At 46.4% G+C, this 25,044-nt stretch overlaps 2 protein-coding genes across 2 annotated transcripts in view; both read right to left on the reverse strand.

Annotated features, from left to right (window-relative positions):
• The window catches only part of PRKN (parkin RBR E3 ubiquitin protein ligase), a 1,108,857-nt gene that overhangs the window by 43,184 nt on the left and 1,040,629 nt on the right, over positions 1-25,044 (reverse strand). The window lies entirely within an intron of this gene.
• LOC125996597 (60S ribosomal protein L23a-like) lies at positions 1,396-1,903 on the reverse strand. The gene has a single exon (XM_049765545.1). It carries the CDS (start codon positions 1,886-1,888, stop codon positions 1,436-1,438), a length of 453 nt encoding a protein of 150 aa, XP_049621502.1. The 5' UTR covers positions 1,889-1,903; the 3' UTR covers positions 1,396-1,435.

Genomic DNA, 25,044 nt, shown 5'->3' on the forward strand with positions numbered 1-25,044 from the left:
GAGGTGGTAAAGCTGGGTAGGACCCTCGGGACGATGAGGATTGGGGGTGGCAGTCCAGGGGGCCTTTTCAGCTCCACCATCACATCTTGCAAATTGGGACTCACTCCTGTACTTCACTGGGGAAGAGACAATTGACTGTTGGTACTTATCAGAAAGAGAAACTGAGTCTCTCGGTATGAGTTACCCAGAGCAGGGAGTGGGGGGTGTCTTTCATAGGTGGCTGGATCTGGGTTTATGCTATGAGGAGCCCCAAGTCCTTCCAGGATATAGAGACAGGAGGGAATTACTGCTGTAGCTGCATCCAAGGGACTTTAAGGCTCACTCCCTGCAGACCCAGTTTCACTTCCCCCCAGAGAGCAGAGAGAGGGTGTGTTTGGTCTTTTATGGGCAATACCTGCACCCACTAAAGAGGGTCCACACAGAAAAGCCAGTCGGGTCCCTTTTGCCACAGTCACAAGAGGCAGAGGCTGTGAAGCTGTTTTTCTAAGTGCAGCGAATGCCCTCTTGGTATCTGGACAGACACTGCAGCCCTGGCCTTCTCCATGGTAACCAGACAGCAGAGCACATCAGGAACAAAGGAACAGCGCCCTTTACTGCCCCAGGGCTCCCTGGAGCTCAGAGAATGTAGGGAGAGTGAGCAGAGGCTTGCAAGGACCACATCTACCACACTGCAAGGGAAATATTTCCCAGGAACCACTTCAAGGATAAACATGTATTGTTAGGAAGGTTTGGCCAATTCAAGTCACAGTTTATTCTTGGAGAATTTCTCCACCAGTCTCATTGAACAATCCCATCTTACCCATTGTCAGGAAGCATCACAGGGTATGAGTCTCCTATTTGCTGTCTCTTGTGATCTGTTGGTGAAACAGCACAGTCCTTGGACTATTTTCTTTTTTCTTTCTTGAGGTACTACCCAGTTGTGCTCAGTGGTTACACCTGGCTGTGCTCAGGGAAACATATGGGGTGCTATGGATTGAACCAGGGTCAGTCCTGTGCAAGGCAAATGCCTTTATTCACTGGACTATAGCTTGGGCCCACTATTTCTTCTCGCATTGAAACTCTGTGATTTTGCAATGGAAGGAGGTATGGAGGGAGTCAGGAAAGAAAGGAAGTGAAAGAAGGAATGAAGGAAGCAAGGAAGGAATAGGGAAGGATAGTGAAAAGGAAGGGATGGAGGAAAGATGGAGATATGGGTGGGAGAAAGAAAATATGGAAACAAGAAGCACCCAGTTTGCTATAGTTATTTATATGGATAATCAATGTGACTTTGGTAAATAAATATGTTCTTTTTGAAAGAAAGTGCGACAGTATCATAATTTACCAATGATGGATTTGGAAGTCATTTCCATTGAAAAAACATAGGTTTTTGTTTGTTTGTTTGTTTGTTTTTGAGTGGGGGGAATAATTTGTATTTTGGATTAGCCAGCTGGACTGTTTAGATGATCCCAATCTTATTGGCAACATCCAAGGCCTCATAGTCAGGAGCCAGCCGAACATATGCTTTCTTCTCTCCATCAGGTCTAATCAGGGTGTTGACCTTAGCCACATCAATGTCATAGAGCTTCTTCACAGCCTGTTTAATCTGATGTTTGTTGGCTTTGACATCCACAATGAACACGAGTGTGTTGTTATCTTCTATCTTCTTCATGGCCGACTCAGTGGTCAGAGGGAATATGATGATGGCATAATGGTCAAGCTTGTTTCTCCTAGGGGCGCTCTTACGAGGATATTTGGGTTGCCTTCTCAACCTCAAAGTTTTGGGTCTTTGGAAGGTGGGTGATGTTTGGATCTTCTTTTTGTGGCTGTGAACACCTTTCAGGATGGCTTTCTTAGCCTTGGCTTCAGCTTTGGGAGGTGCAGGAGCTTCCTTCTTGGCCTTCGGCACCATCTTTGTAGAAAGGGTTTCCGAAGTCTGGTGTTTTTTTTTTTTTTTTTAAAGCTATATTCCAGGGAGAGCTGTGAACAAATACATCCATTTTTGAAATACGTATTCAAAGAGATGATAACTTAAAAATTTAATGGACATGGCTCTTCCATATTTAAGTACATATTCTATGGACTTCCTTCCATAGAATATACTTTTTGATGCTTAAATGGCTACTTTAAAAAGTGTGTGAGGTTCCACACACACTAACTTTTTTCTAATCCAAGCTATTTAAGGATTATGCAACAGGTTTTTAGGATTAAAATCATCTTCTCCCAGGGCTGGAGCCATAGTCCAGCATGGAGGGTATTTGCCTTGCATATGGTTGACTATGTTTCAATCCCTGGAATCCCATACAGTTCTCTGAGCACCACCTGGAGTGATTCCTGAACCCAGAGCCAGGACTAACCCCTGAACATCATTGCGTTGGCCCCCAAACAACCAGACTAAAATCTTATTCTTCATGTGGGGAGCTCATATAAGACAATTGGTAATACCCTAACTACTATTAGGTCAAGAAGACAATGGTCACAAACACATATAAGAAATTATGTAACACAAATAAGTATATGAAGGGCGAAAGACCATAGATGAACAAACTAGCTTGAGAAATTAATTTAGATAGAGCTACTATTCCATATAAAAGTTCAAGTGTATCCTGGCTGAGTAGGGAAGCATGAAGAATAAGTTTTCTAAGGTCCAAGTTCCCTGAAATGCAAATGATTTCTAGAAGGTTCCATTTGAATGACTTGGTTCTCCTTGACCACGAGGTCAGTTTATGACTAACAACTCCAGCTATGCTCTGGCAGTCTGTCCCCTCTCCCCCCAACCCACTTACCCACTTTTGACACAAAGGTTAATTGAATCTTTATATGAGGTTTCTTGAGGACTTCCACAATGTTTTGGGTATTGAAACAAAATACTGTCTTATTCTAGGTTTACAATAGGGCTTCTGTAAGTGCTTGGAGCACTTTGGCTTATGATTTTGGTGATTGTGGCATGTAGGACATCTTGCAGTTTTAGAGAAGTTCTGTTCACATCTTCAGGTCTGTCACTGAGTTTAATCACACAGTGATCTGTTACTTCAGCCTCCCTCGCTGCCCCCCCTGGGCTTCTTTTTTGGTCTGAGGAGGTCCAGTGTGTTGTGGTCACCACACCTTTCAGGGCACTTCTCAGCAATGGCTGTGTGTTCTGCGTTCAATAAATGAGATTTCTGATTCTAGTCAAGCTCCGGCTAATATACGGCCTTGTGGATTGTTAACTGAGGGCTGCTGAGTTCCATGGAATAGGGAAAACTACTTTCATCGCTTCACACTAATGAACTCAGTCAGGTGATTTTTTTTTTAGACCAGTTCTAAAGCACATGTAAACAGTACACACAGTGTTATTGCCATAGTTCTTGTTGGCTTCCTTGGAAAACCCAAGAACTTTGGATGTGTCTAGAAGATTGGTCATTTCTGTTTTTGTGTTTGGGTCACACCCATTGACACTCAGGGGTTACTCCTGGCTATGCACTCAGAAATCACTCCTGGCTTGGGGGGACCATATGAGACATGGGGTGGGGGGGAATCAAACCTTGGTCCATCCTAGGCTAGTGTTTGCAAGACACTTATCTCTAGCGCAGCCGCTCCGGGCCCAAGATTGGTTATTTCTGGGCTTTCTTTTCTTTTTTATTGGGGGGGTGCACCCATCAGTGCTCAGGGGTTACTCTTAGCTCTGTGCTCATGAGTCACTTCTGGTGGTGCTTGGGAGATCAAGGATTGAACCTGGGTTGGCTATGTGCAAGACAAATGCCTTACCTGCTGTGCCATCACTCCGACTCCTCTGGGCTTTCACTTTTGGTAGTGGTGGTGATGGTGGTCATACATTGCTGTGTTCAGGACTTATTCTTGGCTCTGTGCTCAAAAATCACGCCTCGTGAGACCTTATGTGGTTCCAGGGATCAAACCAAGGTCGTCTACAAGCAAGGAAAATGCCTGGCCTGTTGTACCCTCTTTTTTTGGCCCAGAGTTGCCCAGACTTGCCATCACACATGGTCTTGCATCAAATGTCCACAGAAAAGCATGTGAACCTGATTTCACTTGAGCCAATTCTGATTCCGAAGGGCATCTGCATGTGTATGAATGCCCCTAGATCCAACTTTGGCAGTTCACACAGGCAAGAAACACTGCTCTGCCCAACTCACTCTTAGGGCAAGGGTGACCCAGGAAGGTCACTGTGGGGTTCCAGAATGAGGCAAACTCTTCTGCCATTTCTGAGTGTCTGTGGCTGGCACTCTGTCCTCTGGTTATTCTGAGAGCCATGGCAGACCAGCAAGTGGGCCAGTGAATCTACAGAAAGTTTTGGTGGCTGCTCCTTTGGGGACTGTAGCTGTCACAAGCATAGATGGCACTGTTCGAAGGTGCCCTATTATAAGATGACACCCAACGATTAACCCAAAACAAAGGCAATCCCTATCTTCCTCTTTCTGTAAATCTCTCTCTTTTTTTGGGAAGGCCACACCTGGCTCTGTGCTCAATAATTGCTCCTGGCTCAGGGGACCATATAGGATGCTGGGGATCCAATCTGCATCTGTCCTGGGTCAGCCATGTGCAAGGCAAATGCCCTACCACTGTGTTATCACTTGGACCCCTAAATCTCTCCTTTGATATGTAATAGCCCATCTGGATTACTCAACTTCCCCCTTCTGGTATTGGCATTAATTGATTTAATAAAAAAACAAAAGAGGAATTCTGGCTTTTGGCTCAGGAGACACCATGGGGGAGAAGCCATGAGAAACCACTAACTCCATTACCCTCTCCTGACTGGCTTGGTTATTATTTCTTCGCCGCTATTCTGCTTCTTCAGACCCTTCCGCTTGGGGTGAAAGATATGGTACATGGGGTGATCTCACAATCTGTGAGTTTTATTTTACGCCCCACGCTCAGGAAGCCTGGGTCAAGCTGACTGTTGCAGGATGCTGGTCCTTGGACACTGGCCCAGAAGCTGCTGCTGTGCATGTGGCACAAAGGTAGCACAGCCCCACCCCAGAGCAGATCAGAGTTAGTGTGGGCAGCTTCAATGCTGCTCACAGTTGGAGGCTGGGTGTGATGGGGACAGGTCGGGTGTGGTGGAGGGTGGCCAGATGTGATGAAGAGTGGCCAGAAGTGATGGAAAGTGGTCAGACGTGATGAAGACAGACAAAATGTGATGAAGAATGGTCAGTTATGATGGAGAGTGGCTGGATGTGATAGACAGGTCGGGTGTGATGGAGAGTGGTGGGATGTGAGGGAGAGTAGCCACGTGTGATGGAGACAGGCTGGGTGTGATGAAGACAGGTTGCCTAGTGCAGTGCTGGCCTCCATCTCTAGATGCCATTTGCCTCCTCAGTTGACGCAACCCAACATGTGTCTCTGGGCACCCCCAAACTGCCTACAGTAGTGATGCATATTTCTGATTCCAGGATCTCTGGCCTGCCTTCAGCTCACTCTCATCACATAGACCTTGTCTTTAGTGCTTTCCCAGAGGGAACTAACATGTCATGCTCACACAGCTAGAGAGGAATGGATGAGGCCAGCTCAGGAGTGACATATACCAGGTGCTGCTGTGTGGCAACTCCAAGAACTAATCTGCAGGAGCTGGAATGGCATCTTCCATAAATCAACATTTAGGCTGTAGCAAATCTATTAATATTTTCAGGAGTCTATCATGTAGCAAGTCAGCTATTCAAATGACTACAGCCTGAGGTCTTTTCCTGAAATAAAACTGATTTAATCTGGTAACCTAGGAGAAGGCAGCAGACAATATCTTTTATTTCCCAGTTAGATCAGTACTTGATATGTGAACATGAACTGTTCAGGTATTCATAAAAGCTATTTTTTTATTTTTTGGTTTATTTTTGTTTGTTATTGTTTTTAGGCCACACCTGGCAGCACTCAGGGTTTACTCTTGTCTTCGGGCTCAGAAATTATTCCTGGCAGGCTCAGGAGACCATATGGGATGTCAGGGATTGAACCTGGGTCAGCTGCGTGCAAGGTAAATACCCCCCTTGCTGTGCTATTGCTTTGATCCCTGATTTTTATTTTTTGGAGGGGAGTATTTGTATCACATCTACAAGTATTTGAGAGCTTTGTGCTTGGAGCCCCTTCTGGTATGCATGCAAGGCAAGTGCCTTGACTCCTGTATTATTGCTTGGATTTCTTCATTAGCTAATCCTTGTAACTTCTCCTTTAATTCTTCTTCTTTTTTTATTTCAGCTTTTGGTTATTTTTGGGGGTCACATCCGGTGGTGCTCAGGGGTTACTCCTGGCTCTGAGCTCAGAAATTGTTCCTGGTATGCTTGGGGGACCATATGGGATGCCGGGGATTGAATCTGGGTCAGCCGTGTGAAGACAAATGACCATTCACTGTGCTATTAATCCAACTTCATATGTATCATTTTTCCCCAAGGTTCCTTGCTACTTTTTTCTCTAAATTTTTTTTTAAAATCATCATTAAACCTTTTTTGAATGATTCCACTTACATGTGCCCTCAAATTCCCAAATATACAGAGGTGGAGTCAGAGGAGAGTCCCCTGGGATCTCAGATGTTGCATAAATCAGAAACAGATCCTACTGGGGAAGACACATATCATCATTTTAATTTAGTTGTGTGCTCAGTTTTCAAGATCAAACAAAAACCAATGTAATGAGACACATCATAGCAGGCATGTTTGTTTGTTTTTTCTTTGACACCATACTTTGCAATTTCTGGTTGCTTTTCATGAAGCCAGAAATGTTAGTCTAAGTCTATGCAACGAGATGCCTTTTTCAGTTTCAATTTAACAGGTGCCTTTGTGATTTCTACTAGGTTCATAAACATTTCACCTATATTTAATAATAAAGTTGCAGTCTAACTTGTTCTGACCCAGAGGAGCATATTTAGGCAACCTCTAAGCTAGGTGGTTGCTCACTAGGGTTGTCGGCAGAGACTCCCCCCACCCCCAAGTGCAGAAGCTTTTGGGGCCCATGTAGTTGCAGCTAGACCAATCCAGGCCAACTGCCCCTTAAATAAATGCACACTCTTCTGGCTCGCCTGCCTCAGTTATTAAATTACTAAGCTCGTCCATGCAAAAAAAAAAAAAAAAAATCCCTACAACACCAAACCTTAGGGAAGCTATTTGCAATGTTCTGTTTCCAGTTCTTTGGGGAATCTGTTAATTGCCCTTTCATAACTGCTGCTCATTCTGATTAAGACTTTGATTAAGCGGGGGAAGTCTAGACTTTCCATAGTGCTGCAGACATATTTAACGAGGATGGAAAGCATCAGTGACGCATGAAGGGTACAGGCACCAATTTCAAGGGCAGCCAAGAATCCATGAACTCGCTTTGTGCTTGTGGGACAGCATTTTGTCCCCTCTCCAGGAACTTGTATTTGGTGGTATCCAAAACACAAAAGATGGATGTGTGAGGAGTAATGCAAAGGAAGTCAGAGCAGGGGCAGAAGGGAGGTGCGTACGCTGGGGATGGCTGACATCTGTGGATGCCCATGGAAGCTGCTTTATTCACCCAATCTTCCTGAGCTAGGGCTTCCTGTCAGCTCCCATGCTCTTTTTTTTTGGGGGGGGGGGAGTAGGTTACACTCGGTGAGGCTCAGGGGTTATTCCTGGCTATGCACTCAAAAATCACTCCTGGCTTGGGGGACCATATGGGACTAGGAGGGATTGAACCTCGGTCTGTCCTAGGTTAGTGCATGCAAGGCAAATGCCCTACCACTTTACCACTTGCGCCATCACTCAGGCCCCTTCCATGCTCTTTTATTTTTATTTTGGGGCTTACCCTGCAGTCTTGCCATCTGGCAGTTGTTGGGGATGCTGCATCCTAAACACACACACTCTAGCCCTCCTCCTCTCGCCACATTGTGGAGCCCTTTGACAGAGGGTGACACAGAGACTTGGAGTTTCTCCTTTAAAGATTGACATAGAAGTGAGAATATCTCACTTTCCTTGTAGCACCAGGCCCTGAGAACCATCTTGCTAAAGGGGGAGAGAAACATTCACCTCTCCTTACAACACGTACACCGGCAAAGCGAGGCTGACATCAGACCTATTAACTGTTGCCCAGACCCTGCCCACAGATGCCTGCAGGGACCTGCCTGACTAGGACCAAGAGGGCCCACTACACTGGCTGGACACTCTGGAGCATGCTGGGGTCTCTGTGTAGATAACAGATGCCTGCCCTTAGGGTGCCCAGGGCTTGCAGACTCTGCAGAGGGGTTTTCTCTGTAAATGCATGCACAGAGTCAGGAGTCAGGACAGGGCTATATTCTGGGGCAGTGGTCCTCAAACTATGGCCCGCGGGCCACATATTGTATTTGTATCTGTTTTGTTTCTTCATTGCAAAATAAGATATATGCAGTATGCATAAGAATTCGTTCATATGGGCCCGGAGAGATAGCACAGTGGTGTTTGCCTTGCAAGCAGCCGATCCAGGACCAAAGGTGGTTGGTTCGAATCCCGGTGTCCCATATGGTCCCCCGTGCCTGCCAGGAGCTATTTCTGAGCAGACAGCCAGGAGGAATCCCTGAGTAACACTGGGTGTGGCCCAAAAACCAAAAACCAAAATAAAATAAAATAAAATAAAATAAAAAGAATTTGTTCATAAGTTTTGTTTTTACTATAGTCAGACCCTCCAATGGTTTGAGGGACAGTGAACTGGCCCCCTGTTTAAAAAGTTTGAGGACCCCTGTTCTGGGGTCTTCCATAAAGTGCTCAGGGGTGCTCAGAAAGTCAGACACAGCATGTAAGGAGGTCCAAAGTACAGATGCTCACCACGCCCAGGGAAGTACGTTGGAAGAGCAGTTTTCAGGGATGCTGCTGAGCTTCATCCCTTGCGCGGGCCCCTGGTGGTGGATGCACTTGCCAGCTGCTTATCAGGCCAGTGATGGCTCAGCAGGCTGGAGCCAACACCACCTGGTTCCCTGGACACCACAGCTAGTGGATTTGTAGCACTGAGCTCTGGAATAATCCCTGAGCACCACTGGGAGTGCTTATCCAAACAAGAAAACAAAACTGCTCCCTGAGAAGACAACGCTGGGTTTCCCTGGGTGACCCAGGTAGAATGCAGGGCTCAGAGGTGGGCAGGCTTGCCTAACACCGTGTTTGGACATGACAGAGCTGTGGTCTACACTCTAGAAGAGGTTCTGGAGCCTGATTCTTCCTCAAGGTCCCAGGGAAGGGACTCATATTGAGGAGAGAAGATGAATCCCTGGCAGGCATATGGATAGAAGGATGAGAGTCTATGGGGAGTGTGGGGAGATAAACACTAGGATGGAGGTGGGGCGGCTGGCACAGAAAGGGTTTGTGTCCTAGTGGGCTCTCTGGCTGTCTCTCCTGGGGCTCTGATGGCCTGGAAGGTGTTGGGGTGAAGCAGGTGGGCACAGGGAAACTGGGGTACAGCGCAAGATGCCGTTTGCTGCCGGAGTGATTCGTTAGACACCAGCAGAGAAGCTGTCAATTAGTCGCTTTCCAAACGCCATATGTGGGTGACTAATGAAGTGACAGCCGCAGGCGGGGACACAGCCCAGCGCAGGAGATGAAGTGGAGGGGGGGGGACAGAACCACTCAATCAACTGCTGGTGGTATGTCAAGGGGTCCACCTACAAAACCCAACAGGCACCCTGCACCCCCCAGACAGACGGAAAACTCACTGTTGACAGCAGCGTCTGATTGAGCGGTTGTTTGCCCGCTAAGCCTGTACTTAGTTTTGTACCAGATTTAATGGAAGGTTTAGCACTTTCATCACCATTTGGCAGTTTGCAAGAAAAGAATAAAAAAAGAAAGGAAAAAAAAAACACGGAAGAAGCCGTAAGAGTCACAGAATTGAGGCTGGAATAACAGGCATTTTTCAGGACTGAACATTGCTCTTCTCACACCCCATCTCCCCCCATGGCTTCCATTAGGGCCCAGGGGCTTGGTTATCTCAAAACTTTAACAACAACTTTGCCTCCATCATGTGCCCAGATGCCAAGGAGTCCAGTTGGTCCCTATCAGCACCCTGTAATGATGGGAATGTAAGGGAGAAGGGAGATCTCAGGGAGTAGAGGCATTGAGCTCAAGACTGCATCTTTGGTTTTGGTTTTGGGCCACACCTGGTGGTGCTCTGGGCTTACTCCTAACTCTGTATTTGGGAATTGCCCCACCTGGCATCTTGGGGCTAAAAAATGAGTCATGATATTTGAGTATACATGGATGAATATGGAGAATCTTATACTCAGAGAAATGAGCCAGAGAGGAATACACATGGAATAATATCACTCATTTGTGGGATATGAAAATAAAGGGGGGACTAGAATATAGCACATTTGGGAGGGTCTTTGCCTTACATGAAGCCAACATGGGTTTGATCAATATCCTATTGATGCCCGAGCATGCCAGGAATGATTCCTGAGTGCAGAGCCAGTAACCCCTGAGTACTAGTTATGACCTCAAACCAACAAATAAAAAGATGGGGATCAAAGCGACTGTACAGTGGGGAGGAGTGTTTGCCTTGCATGTGATTGACCCAACTTAGATCCCTGGCATCCTATATAGTCCCTTGAGCTTGCCAGGAATGATCTGTGAGTGCAGAGCTAGGCTAGGAGTAACCCCTGAATGCCTGTTGCCCCCAAACAAAAACAAAACAAATTTTTGCCAATTGAGTATGAGTGAAAGAGTCTAAAAAAGATGATAGTATGAGATAATATGATAAGATTATACAAAGACAATAGAGACGAGGACCAGGAGGATCAGTCCATGGAAGGAAGATTGCCACAAATAGCTGGGGGGGGGTGTACAGTTAGAGCAGAGAAGGGACCACTCTGATGATAAGAGTTGGAAATGACCATTCTGGAAAATGAACATTCTGGGCTGAAAGGAGGGAAAGTGATATGCATGATATCCCTCAGTAAATCAGTGTCTAAAAGGAAAAAAAAAAAAAGAAAAGAAAAGAAAAAGAAGGGAGAGTGGGAGAGAGGAAAAGAGAAAGTGTTACTCTTCCAATTCCATATACTAATATCTCCTGTTTGATCAGACCCACCCACATCTGGGGAGGGGGCTGTTGTTTGGGATAGAGGACAATAGAGGCTGGTTGGAGGAGGGGAGAGGAGGAGCAGAGAGGCAGAGGCAGCTAGAAAGGGTGCTTGGAGGGCAGCAGATGGAGGCTGCTTATTAAGGCTTAGTTTAGAGGCCATGTGAAGAAAATGCACATGGTGGCTAGGGCAGTGAAATAAAGCTGGATATCACCTGAATCTTCAACCGACTGACTGTGGATCATTTCTTCACCTTTACCCTGCAACCTACAGACCTGCCAGCCTAAGGTAATGCAGGTGTCTGGCCAAGCCGAGAAAGGCCTCATCCCCCACGCCTCAATAGGACTCTATATTTTATATTAATACAACAAGAGAGCAAAAGCGAGAGTGAGGAGAGAGAGAGAGGATAGAGAGAGAAGGAGAAAGGGAAAGAGAGAGGAGGGAGGGAGGAAAAATATCTGCTCCAAAAGCCGGATGGAGGGAAACTGGGGACACTCCTGATGGCAGGAAATGTGCATTGGTGAAGGCTATTGGACACTGTATAACCAAAACTCAACCATAAATAACTTTGTAACTGTGTATCTTATGGTGATTCAACTAAAATGATGAATAAATAAAAAGAATGTGGGTGAGGGGCTGGGTTGATAGTATAGCAGCATGAAAACCAACAGGCATTTGCCCCCTTCCTCTCTCTCCTCTCTAGCTTTTATGCCATTCCAACAGCGCTCAGGTGTGGGTGGGTCACTACTGGCTTGAGAGCCAATAAGTGCCAGACCAGTGGCTCCCATCCCTATATGTGGCACCAAGAGGGTGGCTGCACCCTCTCTGTTAGTCAGCACTCCAGGGTCAGGCAGGAGGGCCACCTCCTAGGATCCCCAATCTGGACCAAGACTCCTCTGCAGCCCTCCGGGGGTGCCAGGAAGGGAGTCCTTCATCTAGATCCTCTTCGTCCACCCTTCTCCCTTACCCTCCTGTGTCTCTTGAAGGTTTCAGTCTGGGAACTGTGAGCAGATGTTCCCTCTCTCACACTTCCCTTTGAACATGCCACGACCCCTAGCCCACCTCAATGTGGGCTGTGCATTGGCAGTGGGGTTTCTGGGAGGGGCAATGCCTTTTTCTCACCTAGCTGCACCCCACATCACCCCTGTCAGTACCATCTATGTGCTTTTCCTACAACAGAGCCAAGTTCCCGAACTCTAGTCTGAAAAGACATTTGCGTCCCTCTTCTTGGCATCACAATTCGAAGAAGTTACAATTGGGATACTACTGGAGTCTCTGAGGGCAGATGGGTAAAGGAATTTTGAGATGTACATGCTGTGAAATACTACAGTCACAAGAAGAGACAGATCATGCCCTTTGTTGCTCAGTGAAAGGATTTGGAGATGGATCTGAATGAAGTCAGGCAGAAATGATCTTTCTCTAAGAGATGAGAAGAAGGGAGTCACAAATGCCCAAAGGAGATAGATCCTGAGAAATGGTCTCCAGGGCTGACTGGGGACCCTGGTGAGGGATGGGGAACTGGAAGGATGCATACATGCAACACTATCATTAACAGTACTGCAAATCACAGTGCCTCAAATAAAAAAAAAAGATCAGTGGCCAGAGAGATAGCATGGAGGTAGGGTGTTTGCCTTGCATGCAGAAGGATGGTGGTTCGAATCCCGGCATCCCATATGGTCCCTCAAGACTGCCAGGAGCGATTCTGGATTTCTGAGCATAGAGCCAGGAGAAACCCCTGAGCACAGCTGGGCGTGACCCAAAAACAAAACAAAACAAAACAAAACAAAAAAACAGAAACCAAACCAAACTATGGCTGGCATGGACCTATGCTGCCTGAATAATGGCAGGTGTCACGTGCCCACACATCATGATGCCTCTTTCTAGTCTTACTTGGGGAGTGAAGTTTGGGATCAAAAGTAACCATGGAAACAGGTCCCCAGTAGAAGTTATCCATGTTTGGCAGAAAAGCTGGGCTGTCTTTTTTTTTTTTTTTTTTAATTTCTTCTTCGTCTTCTTTCTCTCTCTCTCTTTTTTTTTTTCTTCAGTGCCATGGCAGACTAATAACGGTTAGTTTGCAATCACAGACTACAAAGGAACTGATTGCATGAAGAGGGAGACGCCAGGTGTTAATTCAATAGCTGAGCCCTGTGTGTCCTCCCAGTTTTCTCTCTGGCAGTCAAGGGACTTGCCGACTTGCTTCTGAATGTAGGACCAGCACATTCCAGACCTGCCCAGATGCTCTAAACTCAGAGGGAGGGCTCCTGCTCCTGAGAGTCACCAGGGGAAGAACAGGATATAAAACAGGATACTCAAGACTCTCACTTTTAAACCCCAATTTAGGGAGGAGAGAGAGAGAGAGAGAGAGAGAGAGAGAGAGAGAGAGAGAGAGAGAGAGAGAGAGAGAGAGAGAGAGAGAGAGAGAGAGAGAGAGTGAAAGAGAGAGAGGAGTGAGAGAGGAGAGAGAGGGGAAGAGAGATATTATATTACCCGGAGTTGCTTCTGTAGCGGCAAGCCTCTTCATGTACAACTTCCCCCAAATAACAAAGCACATTTACACATCTTCCCACCCAGAAGTCCCTTTGCTTGGTCCCAGCAGAGGATGGGGAGAGGACATTGGTCCCTACCTAGGCCCTTAATATGGAGATATTCCCTTTGTACTTTATTTGCAACAGACAGAATAAGTAATTGCTCCAGCCTCTTTCCCTAGAAGAGATTTGCAACTCGTCGATCATTTTTTCCTTAATTTAATCACTCTCAGCTCATTCTATTTCCTTGTCACTGACACCCCCAATTGCCTCTCTTTATTTTGAGGGGTGCAATTTGACACCAGGAGGATGAGGGAGATCATAATTTGGGGACAGGGGTTTTAGAAGCCTACTACGGGTCCATGGTGGTAGGAGATCCATGCCAGTGCTGAATAGCTGCTGCCTGACTACTCTCCTTTCAGTGACTTGAGACAAATACTTCAGGGCACTAGTAGCATTTGGAACAAAAAGATTGGTCAGGGACCGGAGAGATAGCACAGAGGGCCAGATGCTTTCCTTGTAGTCAGCTGACTTGGCTTTGATCCCTGGCATCCTAGAGAGTTCCCTGACCATTTCCAGGAGTGATCCCTGAGTGAAGAGCCAGGAGTAACTTCTGAGCACTAACATAAATAAATAAAAGCAAACAAACAAAAAACAAAACAAAAATAAAGTAAAGTAAAGTAAAGTAAAGTAAAGTAAAATAGCAAGGTTTTCCCAAGGCCAGAAAGACTGGACACCCTCCCCACAGACAGAGAAGCCTTTCTGTGTCTCTGGAGTCAGGCGGAGTCCCTGAGGTGGGAGGGCAGAGGGGCATGCTGGGCAGCTGCTCTGGTTAAAGTGGGGTCAGCTGAATCATCAGAAACTCACTCTGTGAGCACAGGAGTGTCCTTTCAGGGTAGTGAGATCTTTGCTGTTCTTCCTAATAGCCCACACTTAAGGGGTTCCATATCTCTGTAGGAAATGCCATGCATTAAAATCAACAAAGCCATTGACTAATCCAGGCCCATGATGTGCAAGACCAGCTCTTCCCTGGCTATAACCTGACCTTGAGTCGACTTTGAGCTGGCCTGGGTAGCCTCTTGCTGTTGGCTGCACTGAGCTCACTAGGCACCTTCTGTGGAGAAGTATGGTCTCATCTTCCTACCTCAATTTACAGGAGGGATGGAATCCCAGTCCTGCATTCAGTCTGGGCTGTACCCCAGATGTGGAGCAGTGGGACTAGGGGGCCAGGAGCTTTCTTTGAGCTTTGAAGCTGTTTGGCCTCTGAAGTCAAGGGGCTAGGGCTTTGCAGCTGGATCCTCCTATTTCCCATCCCTGCTTCTCTTTCCATCCTGCCCTGGAGCAGCAGGAACTAGCAGAATGTCAAGGAAACACGTGTCCCTGTGGACTGGGAATTTTCATTTTCTGACCCAGCAGGTCCAGTTTCCTTCCCAAGGCAGATCTGAGCTGAGTTCTAGGTATTGAAAGGCAATTTCAGCAGATTGTTAGAACCTAATTACCGAGCATGGCTCTTTGCCTAAGCAACCAGCCTGAATCCTGAGGTTGGTGCTAGAAAGTCACAAGTAAGATTTTGGATGGTTTAAAAAATATTTTTTTTCATTGTGATTTACAATTATTCATAGTTGGTTTTTTGTTTTAGTTTTGTTTTAGTTTTGGTTTCTGGGCCACATCTGGGGTCGCTCAGGGGTTACTCCTGGCTCTGTGCTCAGAAATCGCTCCTGGCAGGCTTGGGGGACCATATGAGATTCTGGGAATTGAACCAGTGTCCGTTCAGGGTTGGCTGCATACAAGGCAAATGCCCTGCTGCTGTGCTATTGCTCTGGCCCCTAGAGCTGGGTTTAGACATACAATGTTTCAGGACCAATCCTACCACCAGTGCCAGCCTTCCTTTACCAATGTTCCCAGAGTCCATCACATGCCAACCCCCTTGCCCCAGCTGCCACTATAACAAGTACCTTTTTAAATTTGGTTGCTAATGTTTGGGTCTCATGATTTCAGTGTTGACTCAGTGGCTTGGCTATTTAGTTCTGCCCTTTTTAACCTACCAATGCACCTGAGATCCTTAGCCTTGTCATTTCATATATCTTTCTTCTCCTCCCCTCAATTTCTTTTCTTTTCTTTATAGTCTGAGGCCAAGAGTGTTCTCGACAACCCCCAATTAAGCCACTGCATTTCTCTATGCAGCTATTCTAAATGACACATATAAGTGACATCATCTTGCATTTATCCTCAAGGGAAGCCTTCTCTCTCTCTCTCTCAACACATGTGAACATTAAAGCTAAGCTCGTTTGACATGTGGGGGGATGGCTTCCCCCTCTCTCCCCTAGAAGGGAAGGGTCCTTCCCTCATGTCCTCAGGCTCAGGGACATAGCTGGTAACACTGAGTCCCTATAAACTCGGAGGCTGAGTCAGACAAGGCAGCAAGAGCTGTTTCATGAGCTGTTGTTCTGTTTGCTGCAGAACATGAAGGAATCTTTTAGGAGACTGGACTCAGGCTGTGACCAAGCACAGCTCAGCTCTGAGGTACATCTGGCATTTCTCACCTTGGCAATGCTGATGCTTAAGTGTTTCCGGTGTTATATTAGGTAAGAGAAAGAGCTAATGGGCTGAATCACCATCATGACCACATTTTCAACCCGACAGAGAAGGCTCCCAGCCAGGGCAGGTGGCATTACTCACAAGAGGGCCCTTCTTTACTTCTTTTGTCTTTTTTTTGGGGAGGGGTGGTGGGGAGGGGAGAAGGGTAGGACCACACCTGGTAGTGTTCAGGGCTTACTTCTGCCTCTGAACAAAGGACTCATTCCTGATAGGGCTCAGGTGATCATATGTGGTACTGGGGTTGAACCCAGGTTGGTCATGTGTAAAACAAGTGTACTATCTCTGACCCTGTTTTGGCCATTTTATTATATTGTTTTAGTTTTTTATTTTTGGAGACCATACCTGGCAGTGGTCAGGGATTACTCCTGGCTCTGTGCTCAGGCATCACTCCTGGTGAGGCTCTGGGTGCTGGGAATACGTGGTGCTGGGAATTGAACCCAGGTTGATCATGTGCAAAACAAGTGCCTTAACCCCTTGATATACCTCTGGCCCCACTTTGTTCATTTTATTATATTAATTTTCTGTTTTTGGGGCCACACCCACAAGGTTTACTCTTGCTAAAGGCTTAATCCTGGCTCTATGCGCAGGGATCATGCCTGGCAGGCTCTAGGGATTGAACCTGAGTTAAACATGTGCAAGACAAAATGCTCTTTCTGCTGTATGATGGTTCTGTCCCCTTGAGTTTAGTTATTTTAAATGTATGTAGGCAAAACTAAAAGGAGCCTCTCTCTGACCTTTGGAGTGGGTGACACTCTCAATGGGGCCATCCCCAAAGCAGAAGACACCTGGCCATTTGAGCACTGGGATGGATCACATTTCCCACTGTCAGTGGAGTCTCAGGGATTGTGAGTAAATGATGGGCTTGAAGGAATAAATGCACAGTGAAAGAATGAATGAGTGCTCCCCCAAGAAGAAGCCATGGGTCCAGAAACAGAGGTGTTCTGTCCTTCTCACACCCAGAGAGGGGATTCTCTTCCATGGGGCTGCACCCAATCACCAGCCAGGGGACTGATCAACAGGGCTAGCTGAGAAACTTGCAAAGATTTAATGGGGGGAGTAAGGGAGGCTGTGGAGAGAGGGGTAAATAGAGGTAAAGAAGGTGTCAAAAGCAATAGCACTGAGGGTAGAATGTTTGTCTTGCACTTGGCTAACTGGGGTTTCCATCTTGGGTTTCCCAAATGGTCCTCTAAGTAGTGCCAGGAGTGATTTTTGAGCGCAAAGACAGTAAGGAACCCCTGAGCACCACCAGATGTGACCTCAAAACAAAAAAGTGAAAGTAAAACAAAATAAAAAAGAGGTGGGTGTGTTAACTGTGGGATGGTTTTCCACAGATCTGAAAGCAAGGGACCATGAGAAGTCATGGACTAATTTTATGGGGGCGTGGTGTGCAGCCTGACTGCAGTCTATGGAAGGATGCTAGTAGGGGACATATCTGACCACCTCTCTGAAGCTTGGGGGACTGGAGGGAGGGACTCATCAAGAACAGGCTTTGCTCCCACAAGGATTTGGAGGTAAAGAGCTCCCTGGGGACAGGTCTAGAGCCCATGTGCAGCACAGCTGTCAGAGGGCTCTTACAGGGTGTCTGTAGGTTCCCCCATATCCCAGACTCAGGAATAAGCTTGGAGAGGGCAGCTGAGATGTCCAGGCCAGCTCAGATATGGGAAGACCATCCATCCCCAGATGCACAGACACCCAGAAACAGCTGCAACCCCGCCTCCCTAGGGGCTGAACCCTCTGATGACTCTTCCTGCTCTCCTTGCCCCCCAAGCCATACAAAGCAAAGCAGCTCCACTACAATGTCCATTTTCCTGCTGAGCTTTCCCTTCCACTTCACATTCTTGAGCACAGACTTGGCTGCACCCAGAGGACAAAGAACAAGGCTACCCTCTCAGTGTGTGGCTCTGAGTGTTGACAAAACACTCAGCAGCCTTCCAGAGAGTTCCAAAGCTATGAGGTAAGTCTCCTGGCAGGTCCCATCACTGCCTTTAGTGGGGATGCTCTGCAAGATTCTACCCATGAACATCTTCTATCCACGCATACCCTCTTCTAATTATGTCTGTTCCTGGCTAAAATCACTTGGGACGTGGCTATCCTATGGTTATTTTGGTGAGGACCGCCTGTTTCTAGGTGGTCAGCCATGGGGGAGGTCCACAGTCCTGAGACTTTGGGGGTGTCTTATTCTACAGAAGGATCATGTCATTATTTCAATGGTGCTTCAATTCTTCCATGACCTCTGAAGCACATTTTTCTCTTAGTGCCATGGTTTTTCTTTGTGTTTGGGATTCTCCATTCCCAACCACTGCTCAGAAATCCCATGACATGGACTTATTAATTGCATGGTTTTCACCTTGACCTCCCTTGGCTTTCTCCTAATGGGCTTTTAGCCAATGGAAATTACCACTGCTTAAGCATAATCACCCAGTAGAACTAGGTATTTAAGGAACAAGAATAAACACACACACACACACACACACACACACACTAATGGCTTTTCACACATGCACTGAAAAAAATTAATAACCTGATAATCCCTGGAAAAGGAGATAATTTTTCCCCTTATAAGACTGTGAAGTTCAACGTTATGTGATTTATCTCAATGACCTGCAAGGACTGCAGATAATTACTGAAAATAACCATCCACAGAGCTTTTAGGAGGCTGCCCAGTGCACTGCTAATGGGATGCCAGGCTCAGAAGGCATCGGCCCTCATGGCCTTGGAACAGTTTAGCGCCAGCTTGAACAGAGGTGCTTTGAGAAAAAAAATGTAGGAATGTTGCCATAGTCATGGATGCATTTGCCAGGAGAGCTCAGTGGAGTCTCTCTACTTTTGTGTCACTCCACAAAGTCATGTTTTATGCTCAGGCATCATGATTAATCTTTTTTTCACTGAACAACAACAACAACAACAACAGCAACAACAATAGCAACAACACAATACTCTAAGAAAGCCAAGTGAAGTCTCCTCTGTATTACTCCACAAAGTCATTTTTCATGCTCAGGTATCATGATTTTTTCCCTTCACTGATCATCAACAACAGCAACAGCAGTAGTAGTACAATAGTCATCTTACCAGATTACTAATACCAGTATAGGTCTCAATGGGAGTAGCCATACAGCACTTGTCTGGCTGCTGGCTGCTTCTACAAGGTTCTGCTCAGCCCAAAGACTTCTATCCATACTATCCTGGCTATTTTCAGCCAGGAGCACATGCCAATCCCAGTGGCAACACCAGGGAGAACCCAGCCACACAGGTCAGGGCACAGGGTGGCACGCTAGTTTGCTTCTGGCCATGTATTAGGACCAGCTCTCTCTCTGGGAGCCAACAGACCAGAGAGAGAAACCTTCTTGCTTTATACATATGGGTATATCACAGCACTTGCAGAACCTCTGAGTTTTCTTCCAGTGGCTGAAATTCTTTCCATTAGGATCCAGCCCCTGCCAAAACAAGCTAAGAAAACTCAAGCCAAGATATGAGGAGTTCATGCTTCCAAGCACGGGGCATGTCGTGCATATGTGGAAAAGCCAATGTCCTGCCTCTCTGAAACTGGGCTTTGGTGATAAAGGCTTATATGGGAAGTGAGGTGAGCTTATGCCGACACCCCTATGCTTGATCCTAATGACTGTCACTGTTGCTATAATGATTTCAAGTTGGAGAATGAATGAAGAAGAGGGTGGCACCTTTGGGTGAGTGGGACAGGCAGTGGGCCTGGGAACAACCCCTACCCTGCAGTTCTGACTTCACAGCCCTGCTCCTCCTAGTGAGAGGAATCTGGACACAGCAATTGCCATCACCTCACAGAACAGGGGTTACAGCCAGACCCATCATAAGTCTACTTGAGAAAATACAAGTGTCGTATGGTGAATTGCCAAGTGACAAACAGTCCCTCTGAGCATTCTTCCCCTCAGTGGCTACAAATCTACATGTTCCAAATCAAGTCAGTGATTTACTGTAGTGGATACTATTGGAGGGAACAAACATGGCCATCCTCAAAGATCAGGAGCTAAAACATCCACAAAGATGATAACAACTATGGTGATAACAACTATGGGTGCCCTGAAGTGGTCATCAAGGCACCCATTTAGCAGGTGACCTGAGCAACATCTCTTTGGGAGGCTCATGTAACATGTTTTGGGTGATTTGTCATAAGACTTTGATTGCTGTCAAAGAGGACTCCAGTGTTTGAAGGCAGTTTCACCAGGAGCAGACTAATCTTCTAGAATGAAACTAGAGCTAAGACATTTCCCAGGACAAGCACTAGTGATGTTCTTTCTTAGTCAACTCTGTATGGCAGGTCTGAAGGATAGTAGCAGTCTGTGTATGAATCCACATTGATACCCAAAACTGACGGAGGGATTGCATTAAAAGGTGCAGAAAGAGGATCAGCCATGGCACAAATTGGCAGGAGCTCTGGGTCACTTTTCCTATGTGCACAGTCACATGTTGACCCTGGACTGGCATTTGTCCTCTGAAACATCTCAAAGATATGAAATAGTGACTGGTACTGGAGTCTCAGGTGAGTCTCAGGAGGGAGTTTGCCAGCTCCGGACAGATGCATGGATTCAAGCTTGAGCAAAAACCCCACATGTAAAGATTCATGATTTGTCTTTGGAAGACCAGACATTCTCTTTTAGGGGAATTGCTGCTGGCCCCACTTTCCAGAGCTGGATAAATGCTAACAGCATGAAAAAGTCCAGTGTGGACCTTCAGTGTGACAAGTCCCCAGGCCATGGCCCAGAAATGCCAGTGCACAGGAAGCATGGCGAAGACTCAGTGGTGTTCTGGGAGTGCTCTTCATTCTTGAGGATGCTTTCCATTCTTCATTCACATTCATGAGAATGTGAAATACTCATCACGACTTTGAAGGAAGACCTGAGAAAACTGGTCCAGAGGAACAAGACATGAGTCCGAGCTGTGCCTATCTGCATCTAATTGGAATGGCTGGAAGAGGCAGAGCCACCTAAAATCTACATTCTCTCTGGAACATCAGGCTCACTTTGACTGCTGAGTTCTCAGAAATTTCAGGATCATCTTCCCAGCATATGAATGTCAACTTAGAATTCCCCTCTCTTTTTTCTGTTGGTCTAGATTGGGTTACACATGGAAGTGAAGTGCTCAGGGCCTACTCCTGGCTCTGCACTCAAGAATCTCTCCTGGTGGTTTTGAAGGAGCATGTGTGGTACTGGGGACTATCAAACTAGGGCTGGCTAATGCACCCTTGTTCATGCTTCTTATGTTCTGCTTGGAAATCAGTCACACACACACCACACACAAACACGCACGCACACATGCACTCACGCCTCATGGTAATATGCATGCAGGACCCACACCTGGGATTTTGGGAGACTCCTTCAAGTTGCAGCTTTGCTGCAGTTGGGGAATAGAACACGAAGGATTGAATAGAGCAGGGCACGATTGAAGTGATGGCCTGAGGGAACTCCAGTTTTCCCTGGAGAACAGAGTCGGGTATAAGTGTGATATTAAACTGAATGTTTTCCAAAGGCGCCATCTCTCCAGGGCATTAGAAACATCTATGAACAATGTGTTTGTTGCAGCCAGAGTATCTTGTCTGAAGCTCAGGCTTTGTGGGGAGTGGAGGTGCTTCACGAGAGAGGCAGGGGGAGTGGGTGACCACAGTGTGCGCTCTAGTTGACAAGTAGGGAGGATGAAGGAGGCACGGCATTGAGCAAGATTTCCATTAAAGCCAGAAAAACACAACTTGCCCCTAACATCACCTCTGATGGCTCCCGAGACCAGCTGCTTCCCCGACGCCCTACCGAGGAACAAATTGCTTTCCTGGCAGGACATTTGGACCCTCCTGCATTAATGGATATGAAGCCCAGCATGCCCAGATGAGCGAGAAGGCAATTGGATGTGAGCAACACTGTCATCTCAATTTAGGACAACAGCTAGGATGCCCTACAGGGCACCAACACAGCTTCTGGAAGGACTTGGCACAAACTATTTCCACTGTCTTAAGGCGATAAGAAACTGGTGTTTCTTGCAAGCAGCCAGCCTGAGTATAATGGGAAATGTAGTGTCTAGATGACAGTGGTGGGGCTCTCTGGGCTCTGTGTTTCAACCCTTGGGGCTCAGGCTTCTGCAGAGCAGGGAGAGCCTGCTGAGAGCATTGCTTCACCTTCCTCAAGCCCATTGCATGAGCTCCAAGAGCCCAGTGACCTCAATCGATCAAGTCCCTAGGCACAGAGGGGGAGATGATGTCTGTTCAGGTCAAGGGACATTTTCTGAGTGATACAGATGAAAGGATATGAAGTTTCCCCTACTCCATTTCCATTTCTACATCACCAGGATGTTTAGGAGAGAACATCTTTTGTTGATTTTTGTTCCTCTTTGACTAAGCACAGTGTGTATTGGTAAATGCGGTGAAGTAGGTGAAGTATTCAAAGGGAACAAAATGCTTTTATTTGCTCCACAATCATAATCATAATCATATAACCAACCTAATGTGTCATGGAAAATGGCATTTTTGGGGTGTGTGTGTGGAGAATGCAACTTCTCATTCTATATTAGCTTCATACAAGGTTCAAAATTTGAAGTTAATGACATTTTTAGGAATTCCAATGCCTATATTTATAGCCATATCCACTGATAAACTGACACATTGTGAGTCAGCATGACTCTTCATGAATCATTTCGGACCACTCGGCCCATCCAGAGAAATGTGACCCTGTCGAGCCCACACATGAAACTTTCTCATCTGCGACGGATCATCAGGGGCTCACTCTGTGGCGTCTGTGATTCATGTCAACTGCATCCCTTCCCACGGTGTCTCCCTATATTAGACTCGATGGGAAATAACTCAATTGGTCATTACTGTGAAGGCGTAACTCCTGAGTGAGCCCTGTGACAGGCACGGGGTCGTTATTATCAGGGACTGAGTGTCCTTATTGTCTGGGTTTTATTGACTTCAGTGGGGGAGCATTGTTTTAAAAAGCAATTTTATAGGGATTAAATATTCATTTAAAAGTGGGCTGTGGCCCTCCTCGTATTCTCACTTTTATTTGGTCTCCATCCTCCTTTCCTCCCCTTCCTGACTTTTCCCTACCTCCTTTGCAAACCTGCGTATACATGTAGAGGTTAAACCTTTTCGAAAACCACCTGAGAAAAATCCTTTAATACAGAAGTACCTATGCCCAGAGGGGAGGGAAAATACTAATACCACTTGGAAATTGGCAGGTATAGGGATGGACAGTCAACATAATTTAGTCTATTAAAGAGTTCTGGACTGAGAGATAATGCCAAGGGCTGAGCACGTGGCATGTTTGATCCCAAGTACCACATGGTTTCCTAGGACTGCCAGGAAGCTTCAAGCACATACTCAAAGCACAGAGCCAGGAAGCAATCCCTGAGCACCACAGGGTATAGCCAAACAAACAAACAAACAAAAATCCTGTTCAGGGCATTTGGATTTGAGGGGGGTCACACCTGGTGGTGCTCAGGGGTTACTCCTAGCTCAGTGCTCAGGAATTACTCCTGGCAGTGCTTAGGGATGCTCAGGATCAAACCCAAGTCAGCTGAGCAAGGCAAAAACCCTACCACTGTAGTATTACTCTGGCCCTATATTTGGATTTTTTAAATAAAATATTTAGCATAAAAACCCCTTGTTTCTGACATTGGCAGTGGGAAATGTGCACTAATAAAGGGTGTTGGCTATTGCATGAATGAAACTCAATCACGAATAACTTTGTAACTGGGTATCTTATGGTGATTCAATGAAAATATTTATTAAAAAATAAAACAAAGCCAAAAGGATAATCCCATGTTTCCAAAAGTCTTTTGGTCTTCTCTGGTACATGCAGGTTTCCCCAACTAGGTGACTATGGTGGGGTATTGCTCTGTTTCCAGCATCACTTTTTTTTCTTTCTTTTCCCAGCATCTAAGGCATCTAACTCCCCAGAGAAGTTGCATTTATGTCAAACAGAGATGATGTGAGCTAAAATTAATTGGAAATGAATTTCCCATGGGAAAAAGTCCCCACTGGAAAAAAAGTGATTTGTGCACCTATGGGAAGATGTCAGAACATACATCAAGCTGTAGTGATGTAGTGAAACAAAACATAAACAGGCCACGGTCAGAGAGAGAGGGGAAAAGAAAGGATGTTACTTTTTACTGCTTGCCTAGAGTTTGCCCAGGGGTAGAGAGCAAGAGAATGAGAGAGAGCAAGAGAGAGCGAGAGAGAGAAGGGAGCGAGAAAGAGCCAGAGAGAAAGAGAGAGAGAATGAGAGAGAGAGAAGAGAGGAAAGCAGAGCAAGATGCAACTGGCTGATGCTGCTTAGGCCTGGCTGGGGGGGGTGTCTCTGTCCCCCCTGGCCCACAGGCTCTCCCTCAGTATTTACCTGTCCCCTCCCAATTTTTTGTTTTGTTTTGTTTTTTTGAGTCACACCCAGCCACACTCAGGGGTTACTCCTGGCTCTACCTATGCTCAGAAATCGCTCCTGGCAGGCTCGGGGAACCATATGGGATGCCGGGATTCGAACCACCAACCTTTTGCATGCAAGGCAAATGCTTTACCTCTATACTATCTCTCCAGTCCCGTCCCCTCCCAATTGTCAGGCTTTTGCTTTTATACTTGGCCAGTTGACAATTACAGGAGCCTGCCCCAGTCCATTGACAGTTATGGGGGGCGTCATCATCCCTTAAAGATACATTAACATTTATACAGTAACATCAGGATATGTGGAATTTGGTAGTTCTGGCATTTCCCTGAACAAGTGTAACCTGTATCCTGGTTGCACCAAAGAAGCTGTTCATTCTATGCCCAGTTCTCAGACTGTGGAGGTCGAGAAACACTTCTTCAAAGGAAATGTTGAAGCTGAATACAATACTTTCACTGATTAGCAAGCTATGGACCAACTAGACAGTGGGTTCCTGGAAGGGGTCTGGGGCACCCAAAGGACACAGCTCAGGACAGAGGAATGCAGCAGGGCTCCCATGTGCAGCTCATGCATCAATCTC

Source organism: Suncus etruscus, chromosome 18 (genome assembly GCF_024139225.1).
Source record: "Suncus etruscus isolate mSunEtr1 chromosome 18, mSunEtr1.pri.cur, whole genome shotgun sequence".
Lineage (NCBI taxonomy): Eukaryota > Metazoa > Chordata > Mammalia > Eulipotyphla > Soricidae > Suncus > Suncus etruscus.